General features: G+C 41.9%; 1 protein-coding gene across 2 annotated transcripts in view; it reads right to left on the bottom strand.

Moving 5' to 3' along the window:
• Nucleotides 1-3601: 3601 nt before the first annotated feature.
• Nucleotides 3602-22301, bottom strand: part of LOC144892658 (uncharacterized) — a 139299-nt gene continuing 120599 nt past the window's right edge. The window contains exons 5-7 of one of the 2 annotated variants that reach the window (XM_078780469.1): nucleotides 14898-14960; nucleotides 12162-12274; nucleotides 3602-4371 (exon numbers count right to left, since the gene is read on the bottom strand). In XM_078780469.1, coding sequence (XP_078636595.1) covers nucleotides 4224-4371; nucleotides 12162-12274; nucleotides 14898-14960 — 324 coding nt within the window. In that variant the 3' untranslated portion in view covers nucleotides 3602-4223. The remainder of the gene's footprint in view (nucleotides 4372-12161; nucleotides 12275-14897; nucleotides 14961-22301) is intronic. The other variant, XM_078780471.1, reaches the window with a different exon arrangement.

Here is a 22301-nt window from a genome sequence, read left to right on the forward strand (position 1 = left end):
CCTCGATCTTGTGTGCAAAAAAAAACAAAAAAAAAACTTTCAGGCAAGACAATCTGGAAACCTTTCCAGATATGGCAAAAAATTGCTCTGCATGTTATTACATGTGCATTTCAATCGGGATTTAAAGATTACAGATTATCACCGACAAAGGGTACACCGTGTTGGCATTTAAAGGTTAAATAATGTCCAATGATTAATTATCCCGGTCAGAAGGGAGTAAGGAAGGGTAGAATTACTGATTTAATCCCCATCTCACTCTCCTTTCCTTTCAGTGTAAAATGGCTTGAAAGCAATGTAAAAATGAACCTAAACAAGTCGATTGAAATGTACTTTAATTGCAGCATAATTGAACCCTCAAACAAATGTCGTCTCCAGAAAAATAATTGGACAATTCTTGTCCATTTAATTAACTTCAGGGATCACATTTATTTTTAGTCAAAATAAATGATTCCATTTGCTTGGAATATCCTTTAGAGCTGGGGTGGGGAACCTCCGGCCTCCGGGCCGTATACGGCCCGCGAGACCGTTCGATCCGGCCCGCGAGGCAATTCATCTATCTATAAAAAAAAGAATTTTTTTTTTTTTTTTTTTGTATACAAGATCGAGGCTCGTGAAAGAGCGAACATTAATCACACAGAAAGACAAACCGACACATAAAACATATAACATCGGGAGCGGTAGACAAGATGGGGAGAGAGGGGGAAGGACACAAACACAACATTTGAGAGCAGGGACCGAGAGACATGGAGACATCGAGAGATCTGTGAGAGGGAAAGGGCTTTGGGGGGGGGGGGGCATGGGAAGGGGGGGCATGGGAAGGGGGGTGGGAGAGGTAAAAAACATATGGACACTGCCAGGACTTCCAGGAAAGAAGTTGGAATTTCAAACAAGGTGGATCTGGGGTGAATTAGCGGGGGTAGAAAAGATCAAGGTTTTGGATGGGGGAAGATAAGAGATGGTGGTGAACAGCTGTTTTAAAGACCTGGAGGGAGGAGTGGGATTGAAGGGAGTGAGGGAGTTTGTTCCAGAGGCGGGGGAAAAGAGGAATGAAAGAGTGATGGTGAGCAGACAGCCGAGATTTCGGCAGTTTAACCATCAGAGGGTTGCTGGCAGATCTTGTGCGACCTGTAGGAATATTTGGGGGACAGAGCACAGAGAGAGCTGGGGGTGCAAGGCCGGAGAGGAGTCGGAAGAAGACAGAAAGACCACCTACCTGCCTGCGGTGAGTGAGTGAAAGGCCCTCAGAGATAGCTTCATCGCGGGAGATTCCAATAATTCTGAAAGCTTTGGTTTCAACAGCGTGAAGCCGAGCTAGGTGTGAGGCAGGAGCACCGGCCCATAGGGGAGAACAGTATTCCATTGAGCTGCGGATGAAAGCCTTGTATGTGGTGAGGAGCTCAGGTGTGCCGAGGAAGGACTTCGCACGACGGAGGATGCCCAGTCGGCGACTGGCTTTGGAGGCCAGCTTGGAAATGTGGTTTTCCCAAGAAAGATCATGGCAGATAGTGAGACCCAAAAGCTTGAGCGACAGAACTTCTTGGAGAGGATTGTTGAGAAAGTAGATGGGAGGGTTGTCCAGTCGATATTTTCGGAGAGACATAGTAAGAGTGTGAGATTTGTCCTCCCTTTGCTCGAGTTCTACAAACTGTATGTACATGCTGAGGATTTTCCCATTCTGAGGAGACATGCACTGAAGTTTGCATCACTGTTTGGGACGACCTACAGCTGTGAGCAGTTCTTTTCAAAACTGACTCTTGCAAAGACTCGGTTTCGCTCAAGACTGACTGACCCAAACCTGCAAAACCAGCTGCGAGTAACATCATCATCACGACCACCTGACACCAAACGCCTCGCCAAAGAGAAACAGTTCCAGCCATCGCATTAGGTGAGTCCGATATATGTATTCAATAATTTAGCATGGCCCTCGAAGGATGTTCTAAAAATCGAAATGGCCCTCGACAGGAAAAAGGTTCCCCACCCCTGCTTTAGAGTATAGAATAAAGTGAACACTGCATGAACATCTGGGAATCCCACCCTGTGCCTTTGATTATAATTGGAGAGCAGCAGGAAAATGTCTTTTAAATAACAATTTCAAATATATCTCCCTTTACTCCACCTCTCACACGCAATTTCTCTCCCATACAGCTTCTTCTTCTTCTTTCATACTCTTCCATTTCCTTCCTGAAGCATTTGCAAGCCGGTGTTGCATGTCTAGTCACGTTCATACATTCATGAACCAAAGCATTCAGAATCATTGGAATCTCCCGCGATGAAGCTAACTCCAAGGGCCTCTCACTCACTCACCGCAGGCAGGTTGGTGGTCTTTCCGTCTTCTACCGACTCCTCTCTGGCCTTGCCCCCCCAGCTCTCTCTGGGCTCTGTCCCGCAAATATTCCTACAGGTCGCACAAGATCTGCCTGCAACCCTCTTTTGGTTAAACTGCCAAAATCAAGACTCTCTTTGATTTGAAAGGGATAGAGCATGGACAATCACCATAGGTTGGCATCCATGGGGAGGAGGAAATTCCTTCTAAGGAAATGCCCCTCTGAGTGCGGTGAGAAAAGTGGTGCCATTGTCGTGACGTACCCCATACCCAGAGTACACCTGGAAATGACGACAATTCCCCCAAGCTCAGTGGCTGTTTGTCTCATGTAACAATCCTGTTTTGTCTCGTCTAATAGTCGTGTCTGCAGTATGTATTCGTCTGTATGTCCACGTGTGAGAGATGTGTGCCAGCTCCCCTACAAGCCTTCAATACTAGAAAAAAGCATTATTTTGTTATTTAAAAACAAATTGAAAACTAAAATTTGACTTCTTTTTTTAAAATCAATTTTCTCCACATTTTCTAACTTTTAGAAGAAAAAAGAATCCGTGTAAATTTTTTGCGTTTTTCTTTTTGAACTTTTTCATTTTTGAGGAAAAATTTTCTTTATTTAAATAGCTAGATTTTTCTAAAATTTTTATTCTAATTATTTTTTATTTCGGATTTTTAATATTATAAAATGTTAAAAAAATTATCCACATTTTAGATTTCATATATTTTTTAAATTCACATTTTCTAGATTTGGCATATTTTTGAATTTTTATTTTTGAAATGTTAATTTTCACACTTTTTTATATTCACAATTTTCATAGAATTGTTCAAAATTGTAACTTTTCACACATTTTGTTTAAAATTTCTTTGAAATCCTAACTTTGAGATTTAAAATTTGGCATTTTAAAAATATTTATTTTTCATTTTTTGCAATCTACTATATAAGAGCCGTTTGTCTGTCACCATTTTTCTCAGAGATGGCTGAACAGATCGTCAAACTTTCAGAGGTTCATCAGTGAGTGCCTGGAAGTGTTTTAGGCAAAACAAAATTTTTTAAACCCCAAAAATTTGTTTTTGGGGGATTAAAATAAATAAATAGCTCGATAGTGCCTAAGCCTTTTTGATTAATGACAATTATATACAAGTACACATTTGCATAAATAAATACAAAACAATTACCAAACATTTGAACACAAATTAATCAAACCATTTCGGAAGCGGTCAAAGTTGCTGATAAGGCTTCTTCTTCTTCCTGAACATCATCATGCTTAACTCAGAAACGTGATCAATGGTACATTCAGCAGCATTTATTCAACGACAAGGTAAAATGATGATTTGACATTTGTGATGGATCCTGATTTGGATGTAATTGCTTTTCCATTACATTTGCCCTCATTTCAAATATGTTAATGTTTCTTTTTCGCTTGAGCAACGCCGGGTACTCCAGCTATACACGCTTATATACTTTACTCGGTGTACAAATACAAATACAACTTTGGCTGGGGGTAACACAGGCTTTGTGGCCGAGGCCTCATGCAGGGGTGTGGGGGACTGGGAGATGGGAGGGGGGGGGGGTACAACCACCACCATGAAGATTTCTCCCCAATAGTTGCATTGCAACAGGTTGGTGGGCATTGGCTTTTACTGCCTGCTTTCTGGTGTTGGACCCTCTGCCTTTTCCATGCCCTGTGCCCCTCAAGTTTCTCCAGCGTAGACCTGCACATGTACCAGTAACTCACTTCAGGTCAAACACCCATCCACCAATTCTTATTCATTATCTTTTTTACCCTCATTACCCCTCTTCAAAGCCTTTTTTCCTTTCCACATTATTGCATTTTCTTTGTTCTCCTTCCACCAATCTTTCTGCTTTTTGTTCCATTGCCATTTCATCACTAGTTTCCCTTTCCTGTTATTCCAAACGCCCTCCTTGCTGTGTTTGAGCTTGCATGCTGCATTTTTCACTCCCTGTGTCATCCTCGTCCTCCTCCCATTTGTCCTCCTCCCCTTCTCCTCCACCACATTCTCCCAGGCAGGTAGGCAGTGGTAAGGCAAAATACCTGCTCTCAAACGACAACAAATTCAACTTGAAACAATTATCAAATAATGTTTTATACTTGTTAATGTGGATTCTTTTTTTCATAGCAGAATATTTTTTGGAGGATATTGTATCTTCATTACAATCTGCCCTTTCCTACTTCGCACACTTTACCCAAAGTGGTCAGCAGGCGAGAACGCCAAACACAGTGTACATCAAAGTCAAAGCACGTGTGGTAAATTCGACACTGACATGGTGCAGTGCACAGCAAAGCAACTGTTGACTGCTTCTTCTTCTCCCATTCTTCACTCTGCATTGCCATTTCTACGAGGGCCAGTCAATAAGCAACCTTAAAATGGCGATATAAATTCGAGAATGTAATGTGTGTAGTTGTAGATGACATGTGTTATATCTATGGGTCCGAGTGTTGTTTTGCCTGTTTTAGATCTGGCAACATTGAACGTATGACGTCAGTAGAGCAGTTCCAAGATGGCGGCTCACTTAGAAGCATGCACCAGGGAGGAGCAACGTTCTGTCATCCGTTTCTTGGGAAGTGAGGGTGTGAATCCCAGTTAAATCCATTGCAGAATGAAGATGCAATATGGTGATGCATGTTTATCGCTGCAGCAGGTGTACGACTGGGACAGGAAGTTTAAAAGTGGTGTGTCCAGTGTGGCACATGATGCTCGCTCGCGCCAGCCTCACACAGCCGACACACCAGAAATGGTTGCAGGACTTGAGCACGTGCTAAGGGAAAACCGTCACATTACGCTCGATGAAGTGGTCTCTGAATTGAACATTCGCCATGGTTCATCACACCATATCATTCACAACGTACTGGGGTTCTGCAAAGTGTCTGCAAGGTGGGTGCCGAGACAAGTCACACCCGAACTGAAAGAACGGTGAGTGGACGCATGTGAAGAACTTCTGCGACGTTAGGAAACAGAAGGCGCGTTTTCTTGCAGTGCGTAGTGACTGTAGATGAAAGCTGGTTCGACTACTTTCAGCGAGAAACGAAGAGGGCAAGCAAAGAGTGACGCCATTCAACTTCACCGAAGCCCAAAAAAATTCCGCACACAGCCGTACGCTGGAAAAGTGATGCTGACGCTCTTCTGGGATAGCCGAGGCCCACTTGTAGAGCATTACATGCCCAGAGGAACCACAGACACCAGTGCATCGTACTGCAACCTCCATAAAAATCATCTGAAACCAGCAATCAGATCAAAACGTCGTGGACTACTCGCTACTGGTGTTTTGCTGCAGCATGACAATGCTCGGCCCCATACTTCCCGCGCAACAGCTGCGACAACCTGCATTTTGAGTGTCGTCCTCATCCAACCTACTCACCAGACCTCGCCTCTTCGGATCACCACATCTTTGGGCCACTTAGAGGTGGATGGTGGAACCACTTTCCGATCCGATGAAGAGGACGAAGAGGCGGTGCACGAATGGCTACACAAGCAGCCAAAATATTTTTTCTAGAGGAATCCAGGCGTTAGTAAAGCGCTGGAAAAAGTGCACTGAACGAAATGGAGATTATGCTGAAAAATAACAGTTGTTACACACGTACATGCAATAAACAAGTTGTGAAAAATATTTTAAGGTTACTTATTGACTGCCCCTCATATATCCTCACCGAGAGAGTATTCACAAAAATCCCACCTTTTATTAACTTCCCGTACTTTGCTTGACAATCCTTTCTCCAGAAGTCCCAAGAAAATCCTTTCTCCAGAAGTCCCAAGAAATCTCTCATACCCTGGCTATCTTTCCACACAACTTAAAGTCTAATTAAATCATTATAAATTGTCCCCTTTTTAGAATAAATATCTCATTTAAACAAACCTTACATAGTCATGAATAACAAACAATTTGTTCCAAGTGCATATAAGTGTCAACATCTCACTGTGCTAATGCACTTCCTAACAGGCCTAGCTCCCCCAGCCCTGTCTGGGCTCTGTCCCCCAAATATTCCTGCAGGTCGCACACGATCTGCCTGCAACCCTCTTATGGTTAAACTGCCAAAATCAAGACTCTCTGCTCACCTTCACTAGTCCAGCAGAACTTTGAGGTAACCTTGCACTAAAGGTCCCACAATGGTTTTTTCTTGATTTTGCATCTTCAGACCATGTAGAATCAGAAACTCGAGGGTGCCAAGCTGGCACCCTTGAGCGTTTTGCAGAAATCGCAGGTTGCCAAGGTAACCATACCCATCGATTTGGGTGTAAATAATAAACACGAAATCTGCATATATTAGCAACTATAGCTTCCCTGATATTGATGAATATGTCAATTTGTATGTTTTCTAACACGAGGAATCCGTTGGACACATTATTCTGATGATTGAAGGTCAAGGTCATATTACAATGTCAAGGTCACACCAAAAATATGATAATTCGAACATTGTTTTATTGTTAAAACTAAATATTTCACCACACTGAGTAGTGTTATGGTGTTCTAAAGTGTACATAAAGTGTCACCAGTTGTAGATACAACTTAAACACTAGATATTTAAACGAAAACTTAATAATGTTGACACGAAAATAAGTGTGTATAAGTCCGACCATAAGGGCAACATATTATTACGAAGCTAAATATGAGTCTAAAGCACGGAAAAGTTCAGCGGTCAGCCCAACACAATTTGCTCAAATATGATAAAGCTCTTAATTGTTATTACAATATGAGCATCAACGGTTTTATATACATGTATATTATATGTACAGTCGGTACTGTTTATTACCCCCCCCCCCCCCCCCTGGGATTTCAGCAAAATGTGAGATAAGCGATGCCGTAATAAGCAGCACAAATAAGGTATTTGTGCTGTGTATGATGTTTTTCAGCATCCTAGTTTAATCAGTTTATCACGTTAATTGTTTATAATTCTGCATTTACATCTTCCTCATCAGGTACGTCCGGCACTACCATTTTAGTACATTCATTACAACAGTCCAATCCACCTTCACAATGACAGAATATTGTGCAGGGCAACATTGAAGATGAACATGAACACCTTGATGACTTGCAGTTTTCGCAAGTGCACTTGATCAGTTTGAGTATGTCATCCGGTGCAGATGCTGTGTCCTGTGGAACCATCACAGGTTGCAAAGTTTTGTTCTCTGTATCTCGTGTCCATCCATACATGGTAGGGTCCATGTCTGGTGGACTAGCTTCTGCGGCATGTTTCCAGAGGCAGGCTTGTAAGTGGCCCCTCATTACATTAAGTTGAAAAGATTCATTGGTAGGGGGGCAGAGACATGAGCTTTGGAGCAGAGACAATATTTGCCCTTGCTGTTTTCACTTTCCACATTTTGTAGCGCACATCGGTCATAGATGTGGCTTCAGCATGTCCATAACACGCAGCTATGAATGTAGTTGCCTCTTGGACAACATCTGCAAGTTGAGCTGTGATATTTCCCATTTCAGATAGTTGATGGCCTGCTTGAAGCACTTTCACTATTTTAACTTTTCCAATGCCCCAGTACTGAGCCACACTATCACATCCTGATAAGGCATGAGTTGATCATAGTTGGCCTGCAATGTCTTTGTGCTGGAAGGCAGTCGCTTGGATGTCAATACATTTCCTGTCTTTTGATGTGGCTTCCATCGTTACAGGGCACGTGAGCTGCATTTGCTGATAAAAGTGGACTAATAGTACGAACACGTCAGTATCATCCTAAATGACATTGATATTAACATTCATAGCACCCTCTTCCACAATGGATAACATCTGGTGGATGATGATCAAATCAGCCTCCTCTTGGGTGTTTCTCATGTCTTCCCGGTGGATCATTAGTCCTCGGTTTATTTCCACAGGGACCGGATCGCTTCCTGTTACCACCAATTTGTGGCGGGTCGTCCTTAACTGTTCTCTCTGCTGACATAGTGTGTCAACGATCAGATGGATCAGCTGTACTTTGTTATAAGTCACAGTTAATACAACTTTCTGTGGTGGAAGAAGCATCGAACGTGAGAGATGATGTTTTCTGCTTGCTTCCTTCCCTCTTGATGCACGAGTAACACCTTTGATACTATAGTCTACATATCTATCTAACACTAGGTATACATCAGAATACTTCATCTTACTTGCCACATATGCAACAAAATTGTCGAGAAATTGTTGCACTGTACCTTGCGTTGGCCAGTGAACGACCCACAATATGGCGGAACCATCGACTATCACACTGGTAGCTTTGTGTACAGATCTTGCAGTCACTTCAACTTTTAACCGGTTTCTGAGTTTCGATTTATTTATTGCTAATCTCATTTCGCCAGTGTTAGTGAACATTGAAGTAGGCATCGGTGCTAACTCGTACTTCAGAACTTCTTCAATATTCAAGTCCCAAGACATTGTAATATGACCTTGACCTTCAATCATCAACATAATGTGTCCACTTTATGTACACTTTAGAACACTATAACACGACTCAGTGTGGTGAAATATTTAGTTTTAACAATAAAACAGTGTTCGAATTATCATATTTTTGGTGTGACCTTGACATTGCAATATGACCTTGACCTTCAATCATCAACGTACTGTGTCCAACGGATTCCTCATGTTAGAAAACATACAAATTGACATATTAATCAATATCAGGGCAGCTATAGTTGCTAATATATGCATATTTCGTTGTTATTATTTACACCCAAATCGATGGGAATGGTTACCTTGGTAACCTGCGATTTCTGCAAAACGCTCAAGGGTGCCAGCTTGGCACCCTCGAGTTTCTGATTCTACATGGTCTGAAGATGCAAAATCAAGAAAAAACCATTGTGGGACCTTTAGTGCAAGGTTCAGCTAAAAATCCCTATTTAGCTGCCGGACTACACTCCTTCATTCCTCTTTTCTCCCACCTCTGGAACAAACTCCATCACTCTCTTCAATCCTACTCCTCCCTCCAGGTCTTTAAAACAGCTGTTCACCCCCAACCCATATATTCCCCCATCCAAAACCTTGATACTTTCTACCGCCATTAATTCACCCCAGAACCACTTTTTTGAAATTCCGACTTCTTTCCTGGAAGTCCTTGCAGTATCCATATATTTTATACCTCTCCCACCTCCCCCCAAGCCCTCTACCTCCCCCCCCCCCCCCCCACAGATCTCCCGATGTCCCTGTTTTCTACTGTTGTTGCCTGTACGACTGTTGTGCTTGTGTGCTTCTCTCTCTCCCCATCTTGTCTCCCGCTCCCTTTATTATATGTTTTATGTGTCAGTTTGTCTTTTTGTGATTAATGTTAGCTCTTCCACGAGCCTCGATGTTGTATACCAAAAAAAACAACAAAAAAAACTGTTGGAGTGTGCTGGCTTAAGATTTTAGGGTCTTGCGTTTGAGCCCCTTTCGTGCCGTTGAAATAACACAGGATGGTTTGACTCAGCCTGTCATCCTTCTGAGGTCGGCAAAATGAGTACCGGCTCACTGGGGTAATAAGCCATTCGAATATTCTGTGTCATAGTGGCGACCCATCCAGGTTTGGACTCCTTAACCAATGAAACTGCATTTGGATTCTTCAGGATGGAGCTTGAAACCATGGTCACGTGAGCCAGACAAAGCGAGCAAAGTGAATGTTGTTAACTTAGAAAAGGATCATTGAACTTCATGTTTTCTCATTTTGCAATGATAATGTTTGGGAAAATTTCCATCATATCTTTCATTTTGGACTGGGATCACAGTCAAGAGGTAACATACTCTTCTTTGTGCTTTCTGGTCCAGATTTGATTCGTTGCCTAACTATAAATGGTCATCCTGGTTATCACAAATAATTAGTGTCGGTTTTTTTTTTTGTTTGTTTTGTATACAAGATCTTTGATGATGAATTGCGAAAGATGATGGGAATAGAACCTGTGATGGATGCTGTGAAGCGGAACAGGTTGAGATGGTTTGGTCATGTGTTGAGGAAGGATGAAAGTGACTGGTTGAGAAGAGTGATGGAAATGAATGCAGAAGGAAGTAGAGGACGGGGAAGACCGAGAAAGACTTCGCTAAAGATGGTGGAAGAAGAAATGCGGGCAAGGGGGTTAACAAGGAGAGATGCAGAAAATAGGGCAAAATGGAGAAGATTGTCATGGGGACCGCAAGGCTAACCCCCGCTCTAGCAGGGAAAATGGCCTTAAAATGCATGTTGTTGTTGATGTTGTTGTATACAAGATCGTGGCTCGTGTAAGAGCTAACATTAATCACAAAAAGACAAACTGACCCATAACACATAAGATAAAGGGAGTGGGAGCCAAGATGGGGAGAGAAAGAGAAGCACACAAGCACAACAGTCATACAGGCAACAACAGTAGAGAACAGGGACATCGGGAGATCTGTGGGAGGGAGGGGGCTTGGGGATGAGGCACGGGAAGGGGGGGGGGGGTTAATCCGAAAACCTCCTTTTCAGTTAAACCAAAAACAGGTTAATCCGAAAGCACCGTCACCTCACATTCAACCGACGCTTGCTCATGGTCACATTATATCATGATGGCTGAAATTGTGAAATCAAGGCCAACAGCCACAGCACCAAAGGTTCTCCAGGTACCATCCAACGTATGTGAAACTAAACAGACCATGGTAGTAAGGTACAATTCATTCAAAGGATGGAGGAAATGAGGAAAGGATGCTGGTTAGAGCAGCAATCATTGGCTGCCCAAATAGTGTGTGGGTGTCGATTCCAATCAGTGAAGAACGTTATTTTGTCAAGATCAATCAAAATACAAAGGCACAGCCAATTAAAGTTTGTCACAGGGACAAAAGGATCCTGTCCAACTTCTCAGGAACTTAGCATTTATCTGGCGAGTGCATGCCATGTGGCAGAGTCAAGACAAGAGCTCGACGTAGGTGGTGAAACTAAAGTCGTTTCCTCCACCCTGCATACACAAATAATTACGCTGACAGATCGACAAAACTATATCAAACAGGATGCACAACACAATACAAACCTCATTCAGTCATTAACCCAGAGCAATCATCAGTCCTCAAATGATCCCAGATTCTGTATATGAAAAAAAATCAAAACAAACATGTCTTCAATCCCAGAGCAGTCTGTACTTTCACGAGAACATCCTTCCTGAACCGCAATCAACTTGCAAATGCAATTCAGCAATTGCTCCCTACGCATCCATGGGATTTGGGAATAACACAAGCAGCCATTACCTCTATTGTATAAGGGTGTTTGTCAGGATGGTTTGACCAATGTCCAACATATTTGCCCCTTCACTGAGAACATCCTCAGGTAGTGCTACAACAATTTACTTAGGGAGGGGACATACCTGCATGCAATGCCTGTGGTTCAGATATGGACATGTGCACAGCTTCCTGACTCCACCAGGGACAACACACTAACGCATAGTGTAATGTCCTATAGGAACAATTAGATGAGGTTCCATTCTGACTATGTTTATTTATCCCTAATTGCAAAATAATAGAACCTCATTTCCTTAACCCTTGGATGCAGTGTGTGGGCCTCGGAGACGCACAAGGTTTTTTTTGTTGCAAAAACTATGCTGTACATTTTTTTTTTGGAATGAGCCTTATTTTCACCGACTTTCACGTTGTTACACAAAATTCAGTGACATTAAAAAAAATTCATTCAGGCTCGTGGGAAAATCTTCATTCTTCACTTACAGTGAGTGCATTCAGAAAGTATTCAGACCCCTTCACTTTTTTCACATTTTGTTATGTTGCAGCCTCATGCTGAAATCGTTTAAATTCATTTTTCCCTCATCAATCTACACTCGATACCCCATAATGACAAAGAGAAAACAGGATTTTAGAAAGTTTTGCAAATTTATTAAAAAGAAAAAAGTGTAATATCACATTGACACAAGTATTCATACCCTTTGCGATGACACTTGAAATTTAGCTCAGGTGCCTCCCATTTCTCTTGATCATCTTCGAGATGTGTTACGTGTTCCTCCCCGACCTCCTGGTCTCGGTATACCTCCGAACCCTGAGAGGAGTCACGGCAGAAAAATACGTTACTCTGGGTTAGAAATCAATAGTGAAACCACACCCATGATTATAAACAAACAAATATTGTATTGAAAATCACACCAGAATAACGGTACAACCAATGCAATAGCAATCAAAAGTACACTTCATACATCTTATGATGGTACCATCAGCTAAAGTCAGATAACTCACTGCGTTCCCACTGAGTGAAAAATAACCCTCCTCAATGTCTCTATAACTCCAAGGTGATCCCCTCCTGCGAGTAGTGATGAGACGATGAGGCGAGTAATGAAGCGTAGGCAAAGCGTAGACAGTCACGTGGTCCAAACCAAAGGTAAACTGGCAGCGGGATGGGAAGTCCCAAAGGCCCCCTCCAGACGTGCACGTTCACAGTTCAATCAGCGAACCACAACGTAATTGGAGATGAAGCGGTCGCGCACACACATCCCCGACAGACGATAGGATGTTGTGAAGAGCTGACGCGTATCAAAACCTTGGTCGGGGAACAAAGCACGAGGTTCAAAATGGCCGATGGCTCTTGCTTGAGTCGATGCGGCCAGGCAAGGATTCGTCGGAATCTCAGCCTAAACCTGACTACGCAGGTTTCTCAATCCCAGCGATAATACCTCTCGCAGGATGTCCTTTCAATGAACTCAAAATCCCCTCGCGACCTTCGGTAGACAACACTCGCTACGGAGCTTGACGTCACGCGTCTTGTCCGACTTTGCTCGCCACACCTCTTCCTCTTCACCACCCTGTCGTCTTCCCGTTCGGTTTCCTGTATCATTTAAAGTTAACCTTTTTAACTTTTGATAACTGTTCATGAACAATAAACCTTTTGAAGACAATAATAGTACATAATATCAGAAATATGTCAAGTGGATGAAAACCACAACAACGGAAGTGACGAATCCATAACAGATGTTTCTACACCTTGATTGGAGTCCACCTGTGGTAAATTCTATTGATTGGACGTTATTTGGAAAGGCACACACCTGTCTATATAAGGTCTCACAGCAGACAATACATATCAGAGCAAAAACCAAGCCTTGAGGTCGAAGGAACTAACTGCCTGCAGAGCTCAGAGACAGGATTGTGTTGAGGCACAGATCTGGGGAAGCCTACAAAAAAAAAATCTCTGATGGATTGAAGGTTCCCAAGAGCACAGTGGCCTCCATAATTCTTAAATGGAAGAAGTTTGGAAGAACCAGGACTCTTCATAGAGCTGGCCACCCGGCCAAACTGAGCAATCGGGGGAGAAGGGCCTTGGTAATAGAGGTGACCAAGAAGCCGATGGTCACTCTGGCTAAGCTCCAGAGATCCTGTGTGGAGAGGGGAGAAACTTCCAGAAGGACAACCATCACTGCAACACTCCACCGATCTGGGCTTTATGGCAGAGTGGCCAGACGGAAGCCAAACAGTTAAATATTGGTTTCATCAGACCACAGAATCTTGTTTCTCACAGTCTGAGAGTCCTTTAGGTGCTTTTCTGCAAACTCCAAGCGGGCTTTCATGTGTCTTTCACTGAGGAGAGGCTTCCGTCTGCCCACTCTTTTTTCTTTTTAATAAATTTGCAAAACTTTCTAAAATCCTGTTTTCTCTTTGTCATTATGGGGTATTGAGTGTGGATTGATGAGGGAAAAAATGAATTTTAACGATTTCAGCAAAAGGCTGCAACATAACAACATGTGAAAAAAGTGAAGCGGTCTGAATACTTTCTGAATGCACTGTATAACCCTAAAATCCGACACGAATGCAGGCCGGGGGCCTTCGAGGCCCCGCATAATTGTTGTTGTACTACTATGTTATATCATTATTTTCTTGATATGAGCCTCATTATATGCTCCTATAACTTGGTTACAAATAATTAATTGACAAAAATATGAAAATTAAAAAACTTTACACGAATACATTCGTGGGGCCTCTGAGGCTCAATGGCTGCATAGGTGTAGGGTTTTTGACAGTTGTGGGCATATACATTCTAAATAAGAGGATCAATGATTCACATTTTCTGAGCAAATACACATCCATGAGCATCAACATGGATTGAAAAAGGATATGAAAGAATAAAATCTATAAAAAAATAAAAAATAAAAAAAACATTACACAAATACATCCGTTGGGCCTCCGAGGCCCAATGGCTGCGTTTATGTACGATTTTTGACGCCTGCATCTAAGAGGTAAAGGTGTCAGCAGCAATTTATTGTCATGCAACTTTATTTGTGCAGTTTCGCTATTACCGCTGGTCGGATCACCTCGAGGTGCAAACACTCCTCTAAGCTGTCACCTGGGTTTAAATCTCGGCGCAGCTATAAAGTGTCATCCCAGTGTTTTCCAGGCAAGACGATTCAATGTGTGCTGTCCCTCAGATGGACATTAAATTGGGCATCCCATCTGGCGTCATTAGGTGGTGGACGTTAAAGATCCCACCCACGGTGTCCTTCACGAAGATTAGGATCATTGCTGGCACCCTGGCTAAATTCCAAATTCCTGCCTCGATTACTGCTGGGAAGGCAATGACAAACCACCCAGTGTAAGTTTTACCAATAAACTGCTTTGGCAGCACCAACGCACTGTACCAGAGTATGGTACATCGGAATCAGAATAGCCATTACCATTACCTGTTGGAAAGTAGAGGTGGACCTATGGACAAGGAGGTCCTCCACATGGTGTGCTCCTTGTTCCTGATAAGTGAAAGTTTTGCCATGAAGTACATGGTTTTTACATAAGGAAGTGCACAGGTCTTACATGTGACAAATTATGCATTTGATTATTTACAAAATTATTTCTGGGTTAAAATTCCAAACTTGAGCTTCCCACTGCAGACTATTGCTTGTACCCAAGAAGCAAACACAAATAGAATAAATAAATAAATAAAAAAATTTATCTTCTTTTTCCTCCATGTCAAAACCTCATGTGACAATTTATGCATTTGATTATTAACAAAATTATTTCTGGGTTAAAATTCCAAAGTTGAGCTTCCCACTCCAGACTATTGCTTGTACCCAAGGAGCAAACACAAATAGAATAAATAAATAAATAAAAATTATTATCTTCTTTTTCCTCCATGTCAAAACCTCATAATTACCTCTGCAACCTAAGGTGGATGGAGGTTATGTTTTCACCCCTGTCTGTTTGTGAACAAGATATCTCAAAAAGTTGTGGACGGATTCGGATGAAATTTGTCAGAAAGGTAACTCATGTACAGTCATGTGAAAAAGTAAGTACACCCCATGTAAAGTTTTGACTTTTTCAACATATTTCAACATACAGCTATTTGATCTTCATTTCAACAATATTGATAGATAAAGGTGATATAATATAACAAATATCATGAAACATTTACATTTTGTAGTCCATTGTATAATTTAACTAAACATAAATGCAAATTTCGCATGTGGAAAAAGTAAGTACACCCCTACATTTATCACTACTTCAAATACCTAAAATTAGAATCAGGTGCACCAGCTCAGGTGCAAATGGAAAGAACATCGTTAGAGATGATCTTGGAGGAACCTGTATTATTTAAACCTCAGACATTTCGTTTGGTTTGCTCTTTGTTGTTGAAGTGTGCGGCGTCACCATGCCTAGATCAAAAGAGCTCTCTGAGGCCTTCAGAAAGAAGGTTATAGATGCCTATGAGTCTGGGAAGGGATTTAAAAAGATCTCCAAATAATTTGAAATCAATCATTCGACTGTGCGGAAGATCCATCTACAAGTGGAGTAGATTCCAAACAACTGCCAACTTGTTCAGGCCAGGCCGCCCCAGCAAGTTCAGCCCAAGAGCAGACCGCAAGATGCTGAAAGAAGTCTCTAAGAACCCCAGAATGTTATTACGGGACCTACAGGTAGCTCTTGCCACTGTTGATGTCAAAGTGCACGAGTCTACCATTAGAAAGAGGCTGCACAAATTTGATCTCCATGGGTGGTGTGCCAGGAGGAAACCTTTGCTGTCCAGAAAGAACATCAGGGCAAGACTAAAGTTTGCCAATGAACACCTAGGCAAAGACCAGCACTTCTGGAACAATGTGTTCTGAACAGATGAGTCAAAGGTAGAGATTTTTGAACCACAGTACCAGAAGACATGTTTGGCGAAAACAAAAGACAGCATTTGACCACAAGAACCTGATACCAAATGGAAAGCATGGTGGTGGAAATATTATGGTTTGGGGCAGCTTTGCTGCATCTGGGCCTGGGCAGCTCACCATCATAGAATCCACTATGAATTATTCATTGTACCAGAGGGTGCTTGAGGAGAATGTGAGGCCATCTGTCGGAAAGTTGAAGCTCAACCGAAGATGGACCTTGCAACATGACAATGACCCTAAACATACCAGTAAAACCACCAAGGAATGGCTGAAAAGAAAGAAATGGAGGGTTCTGGAATGGCCAAGTCAAAGCCCGGATCTAAATCCCATCGAGATGTTTTGGGGGGATTTGAAACGAGCTGTGCATGCAAGAAAACCCTCAAACATCGCACAGCTGAAAGAATTCTGCATGGAGGAGTGGGCAAAAATTTCTCCCAGTCGATGTCAGAGACTGGTAGACAGTTATAAGAAACGCCTACTTGAGGTTGTTTCTGCCAAAGGGGGCAATACCACCTATTAGAGTGAAGGGTGTACTTACTTTTTCCACAGAAGGAAATGGCATCTCTGTTAAATTTTGTTGATAAATTATTGCAAAGTCAATTTGTCATTGTTTTTTGTTCAATTAGATCACCGTTATCTATAGATACTGTTTAAATGAAGATCAAATATTGATATGTCCACATATGTTAAAAAGATTTTAAAAAACATTTCATGGGGTGTACTTACTTTTTCCACATGCGAAATTTGCATTTATGTTTATTTAAATTATACAATGGACTACAAAATGTAAATGTTTCATGATATTTGTTATATTATATCACCTTTATCTATCAATATTGTTGAAATGAAGATCAAATAGCTGTATGTTGAAATATGTTGAAAAAGTCAAAACTTTACATGGGGTGTACTTACTTTTTCACGTGACTGTATGTGACAAGGACGAAATGATTAGATTTTGGTGAAGATCCGTAATCGGATCCGACTAGTAGAATTTTTAAAAGTGATTCTTCAGCATTGGGAGATAGGGCCAAAAACGATATATAGCAGGATATCTCAAAAAGTTGTAGACGGATTCCGACAAAACCTGGTGGAGATGTTGGATGTGTGACGAGGAAGAATTGTTTCAATTTTGGTGAAGGTTCAGATCCGGATCCGGCTAGTAGAATCTTTTAAGTGATTCTTCGGCATTGAGAGATGGGGCTAAAACCGATACATGGCACGATATCTCAAAAAGTTTTGTACGGATTTGAACGAAACTTGGTGGACAGGTTGTGTGTATGTCAAGGACCAATCGATTCAATTTTGGTGAAGATCTGAATATGGATTCGGATACGATAATTATTTAATTATTAAGTGATTCTTCACCATTGAGAGATCGGGCGAAAAGCAATATATAACATGATATTTTAAAAAGTTATGGACGAGTTATGAATAAACTTGGTGGATGAGTTGGATTGGTGACAAGAACAAGCCGATTAGATTTTGGTTCAGGTCCGAATTCAGATCCGGCCTATCAGTGGGATACAAAACATAAACTGTTCAGCCTCACCGAGGTACCATCTCTACCGAGTGCCGTTCTAGTTGAAACTTGAAACGTGGAGAGACTCGATGCAGCCTCCACCTCAAATTTCAACTAAACTCCTCAGATTACCATAAAGAGAAAACTTAATTCATCCAGAATAACAGAATTACAACAGGAAAGTTCAACTTTCATGAAGTTAAAAGCCTTGAAGGTTTAATTCAACAGCCTCTTGATGGTAAACAGTTCAACAAAATGGCTAAAATGCGTTAAAATGTCCACTTCTCATTGTTTCCGGATATCGTTCTGGGAACGGCTACCACTTTATCTCAGGTGAAAAAATGTAAATAAATAAACATACAAAATATTTATATAAGAATCGACTGCATTTTATAGTGGGAAGGTCCATGACTGCTCAAAAATTTCACAACTGGAAAGGACGAGCAAATTGCCCGTGGCCACACAGGATTCTAAACAGAGTGTGGATGGGGGCGGTAAAAATACAAATGGTGTGTTCTGTCATCGAGCCGGCAAGCTGGGAGCAACAGTTCACATGTACTGCCACATCTGATGAAATTGAAGTGCTCTAATGGCGACGAGGTGCTCCAATTGAAACTGTTTGTTCGATATACTCGTATGAACCTTTTTGATGCCGAGGGTCCAAAATAAAAATGGGCATTGGCGTTAAAGCCAGTGACCAATTGCAAATAGCCAGTATTGATTCAAAATGAACAAAATCTTGAATCAACATGTGTTTCTTTGAGGAGTGACATTTGGCATTTTTGGCCTTTTCCATACCCCCATTTATTTCGTCAAGACTACACAAGTCGGAGAGTGAAAATGGCAGTTTCTGAGAGCTATCACAACAGGATTTTCAGAGGAAGCAAAAATGTCGACCGCACAATTACGGGAATGATCATGCCTGGGGTATTGCAATTTATCCAAACAAGCATTATCAGCCACATTTTTTGATGTACTAGTGGGCCCAATGATCTGTTGGATCAAATTTTTGTGGGTCTTCACCACCTTGCAGCATGCCTGCTGCCGTACTCGGGGTGAGGGTCTTTTGGGTTCTCAGGGACTTTTGGGTCTTCTGGGTTTTTTGGGTCCTCGGGGACTTTTGGGTCTTCTGGGTTTTTTGGGTCCTTGGGGACTTTTTGGGTCTTCGGGGTCTTTTGAGTCCTCAAGGACTTTTGGGTCCTCGGGGTATTTAGTGGTCTTAAGGATATGGGGGGAGGGAGGGGGGTCTTAAAGGGTCTTCAAAGGTCGAAGGGATCTCAGCAGTCAAAAGGGTTAAAAGGTACATTTCAATAGTATGTAATTAATAGACATACGTAATTAATATACACAAAAAGAGTGACACACACACACACACACACCTCATCGATTTATAGTCGATATTCACGGTTCTTATCCCACCGAATCTGCATAAAGGGACGAATATCTTGTTTCTTAACAGATGATATGTGCATGACACACAGTTGGGGCGATTTTTTGACGCCTTTTCTATAGACATCGTCAAAATTCACCCTTTTCATGGAGGAGGCCATTGCTGAATAAATATAGAGCTTATTGTGCCAATACTGGCTGATGATTGGCTGGCTGTAAATACTAATACGCCACGCGAACAACTCACTGCACCCGCGAGCGGCAACACTTTAAGAAAATAGTGCTGATTATTTACGGAAACCACTTAGTGTTGGAGAAAATTCACGATGCAAACTTTTTATATTGACGAGAAAATGTTTCTGAAACTTATTCAAGCGTAAATAAGTAGCACCCCTCACATGGAACCAAACTGAATGAACAGGCGGACGCACCTATTTTATAATATAGAAAATATGAAACGTAGATTCTCAAGAGGTTGTTGTCCAGCCCATTTTAACTTTTAGATGCAGGCGTCAAAAATCCTACATCAACGAAGCCATTGGGCCTCAGAGGCCCAACGGATGTATTCGTGTGATGTTTTAAAAAAAAATTTATAGATTTTTTTTCTTTCATATACTTTTTCAATCCAAGTCGATGCTCATGGATGTGTATTTGCTCAGAAAATGTGAATCATTGATCCAATTAGTTGGAAGAATCCCATACAAGAAATTAAGAATTAAGAAATTAAGAATTAAGGAAGAATCCCATACTTTTCTTCTTTCTTTTTTCAAAAAAAATATTTTGTTCTTGGTTTTCAAACTTTTTTTTTTCTAAAACGTTGAGGCTCATGGAGGAGTATTTGCTCAAAAAATATGATTCACTAATCCTTTTATTTAGAATGTATATGTCCACAACTGTCAAAAACCCGCGAGCGGCTACACTTTAAGAAAATTAAACTCTCTGTCGCTCCATTCTTCATCCCTCAGATCGGCAGTCTGCAGCCTCCTCACTCTCTGCAGACCTGGACAAAATCACAGACTGGGCAAACAAGTGGAACATGTCTTTCAATCCTGACAAATCTCACACTCTTACGATGTCTCTCCGAAAAGACCGACTGGACAACCCTCCCATCCACTTTCTGAATAATCCCCTCCAAGAAGTTCTGTCACTCAAGCTTTTGGGTCTCACTATCTGCCATGATCTTTTCTGGGAAAACCACATTTCAAATCTGGCCTCCAAAGCCAGTCGCCGACTGGGCAACCTCCGTCGTGCGAAGTCCTTCCTTGGCACACCTGAGCTCCTCACCACATACAAGGCTTTCATCCGCAGCTCAATGGAATACTGCTCTCCCCTCTGGGCTGGTGCTCCTGCCTCACACCTAGCTCGTCTTCACGCTGTTGAAACCAAAGCATTCAGAATCATTGGAATCTCCCGCAATGAAGCTAACTTAGTGCTGTTAGCTAGATTCAAAATCCCGTCTCGGAACCGTCTCGATAAATTTTCAATTTTCATAACGGGATCTCGGCTCGGCTCGGTTCCCGACAAAGTAATACATAGAAAATAAAATAAAATAAAATAAAAATAAAAAAATAATAATAATAAGGCTTCAAAAATAATGGCATTTCATTACAATATATAAACAACAATGAAAAAAATGCATTTTTGATGTTGAGTACTTAAATTCCGACTTAGCTTCCATTTACCGGGATGAAATAAAATACACCGCCTACATGCAGATGATCGGCCACCGACGGGACCGGGTTATCTCATTACAGTTTGTATTGTCGTGTAATTTCTTGCTCGGAATGTCAGAGAGAGGGAGAAAATGTTTCTGCCCAGGCATATTCGAGTCCCGGTTGGAGTTTCATTATCATTTTGTGAGTTGTGATCGGCAAGGGGCTCGCTCCCCCCCCCCCCCCCCCCCCCCCGTTCCCCGCCCGGCAATGCCGGGTACTTCTGCTAGTAAATTATAAAGCAGGCGGTGTAGTGATCACCCCCCCCCCCCCTCCTTATTTTGACTCTGTGACTAAAGTAAACGTAATCAACTTATCAGGCCTAAAGTGGAGATAAGATAACCAAAATACTTTCACATTCAAACCGTCAAACCAAACCCCGAGGGATTCTTACAATTTATAGATTTAGCGTTGCAATTAAACATAAACGTTCATCAAAAACTCATTTCATAAAACTACATAATGTATTGTACTTGTATTAATACATTGTGTGTAGAATAATCCGTTATAAACGTGTTTTTAATCTAAATAAACATCGTCCCTTCATTCACGGGGCCTCGAGCGAATCCCTCGATATTAATGTGCAAATGACCATAGCAACCACATTCCGTAACTCGTCTCCAAGGACGGACACGTGACCGCAGCGGGGCGAGGCGGAGTGATACAGCGGAAGGATTCAACGGTTTAAATAAAGCCGCGATGCGGGGGATTTTCATTGTGACCTTTATCCTGATTTCGTTACTTCCGCCACCAAAGGTCGATGGAGGTTTATGTTTTCACTCCTGTCTGTTTGTCCGTTTGTTTGTGAACACAATATCTCAAAAAGTTGTGGACGGATTCGGACGAAATTTTGTGGAGATGCAGCGTGTGTGACAAGGACGACATGATTAGATGTTGGTGAAGATCCGGATTCGGAATTCGGATTCGTTTGCAGTGCATTGTTTGTTGACGAGGGGAAAATCCTGGAACAGTGAGTTTACTTTATCTATCATCGTTTGTGTCAGTTCAGCTGCACTTGCGAAAAATGATGCTTGTGCAGAAGCAGAGTAATGAAAGCAAGGCTCAATAAATGCCTCTATTATGGAAAATATCTGCAAGAAGTTGGAATTTTAACCGGGATTTTTTTACCGAGAAATTGCGTCAGTCAATTTATCTCGGGACCGTCCCGAGACCGTCTCGAAAGCCGAAACCGCGGGGATTTCGTCCCGGTCTCGGCTCGGTTGACAGCCCTAAGCTAACTCCAAGGGCCTCTCACTCACTCACCGCAGGCAGGTTGGTGGTCTTTCCGTCTTCTACCGACTCCTCTCTGGCCTTGCC

Source organism: Myxine glutinosa, chromosome 6, assembly GCF_964187855.1.
Source record: "Myxine glutinosa chromosome 6, kmMyxGlut1.1, whole genome shotgun sequence".
Taxonomy (NCBI): domain Eukaryota; kingdom Metazoa; phylum Chordata; class Myxini; order Myxiniformes; family Myxinidae; genus Myxine; species Myxine glutinosa.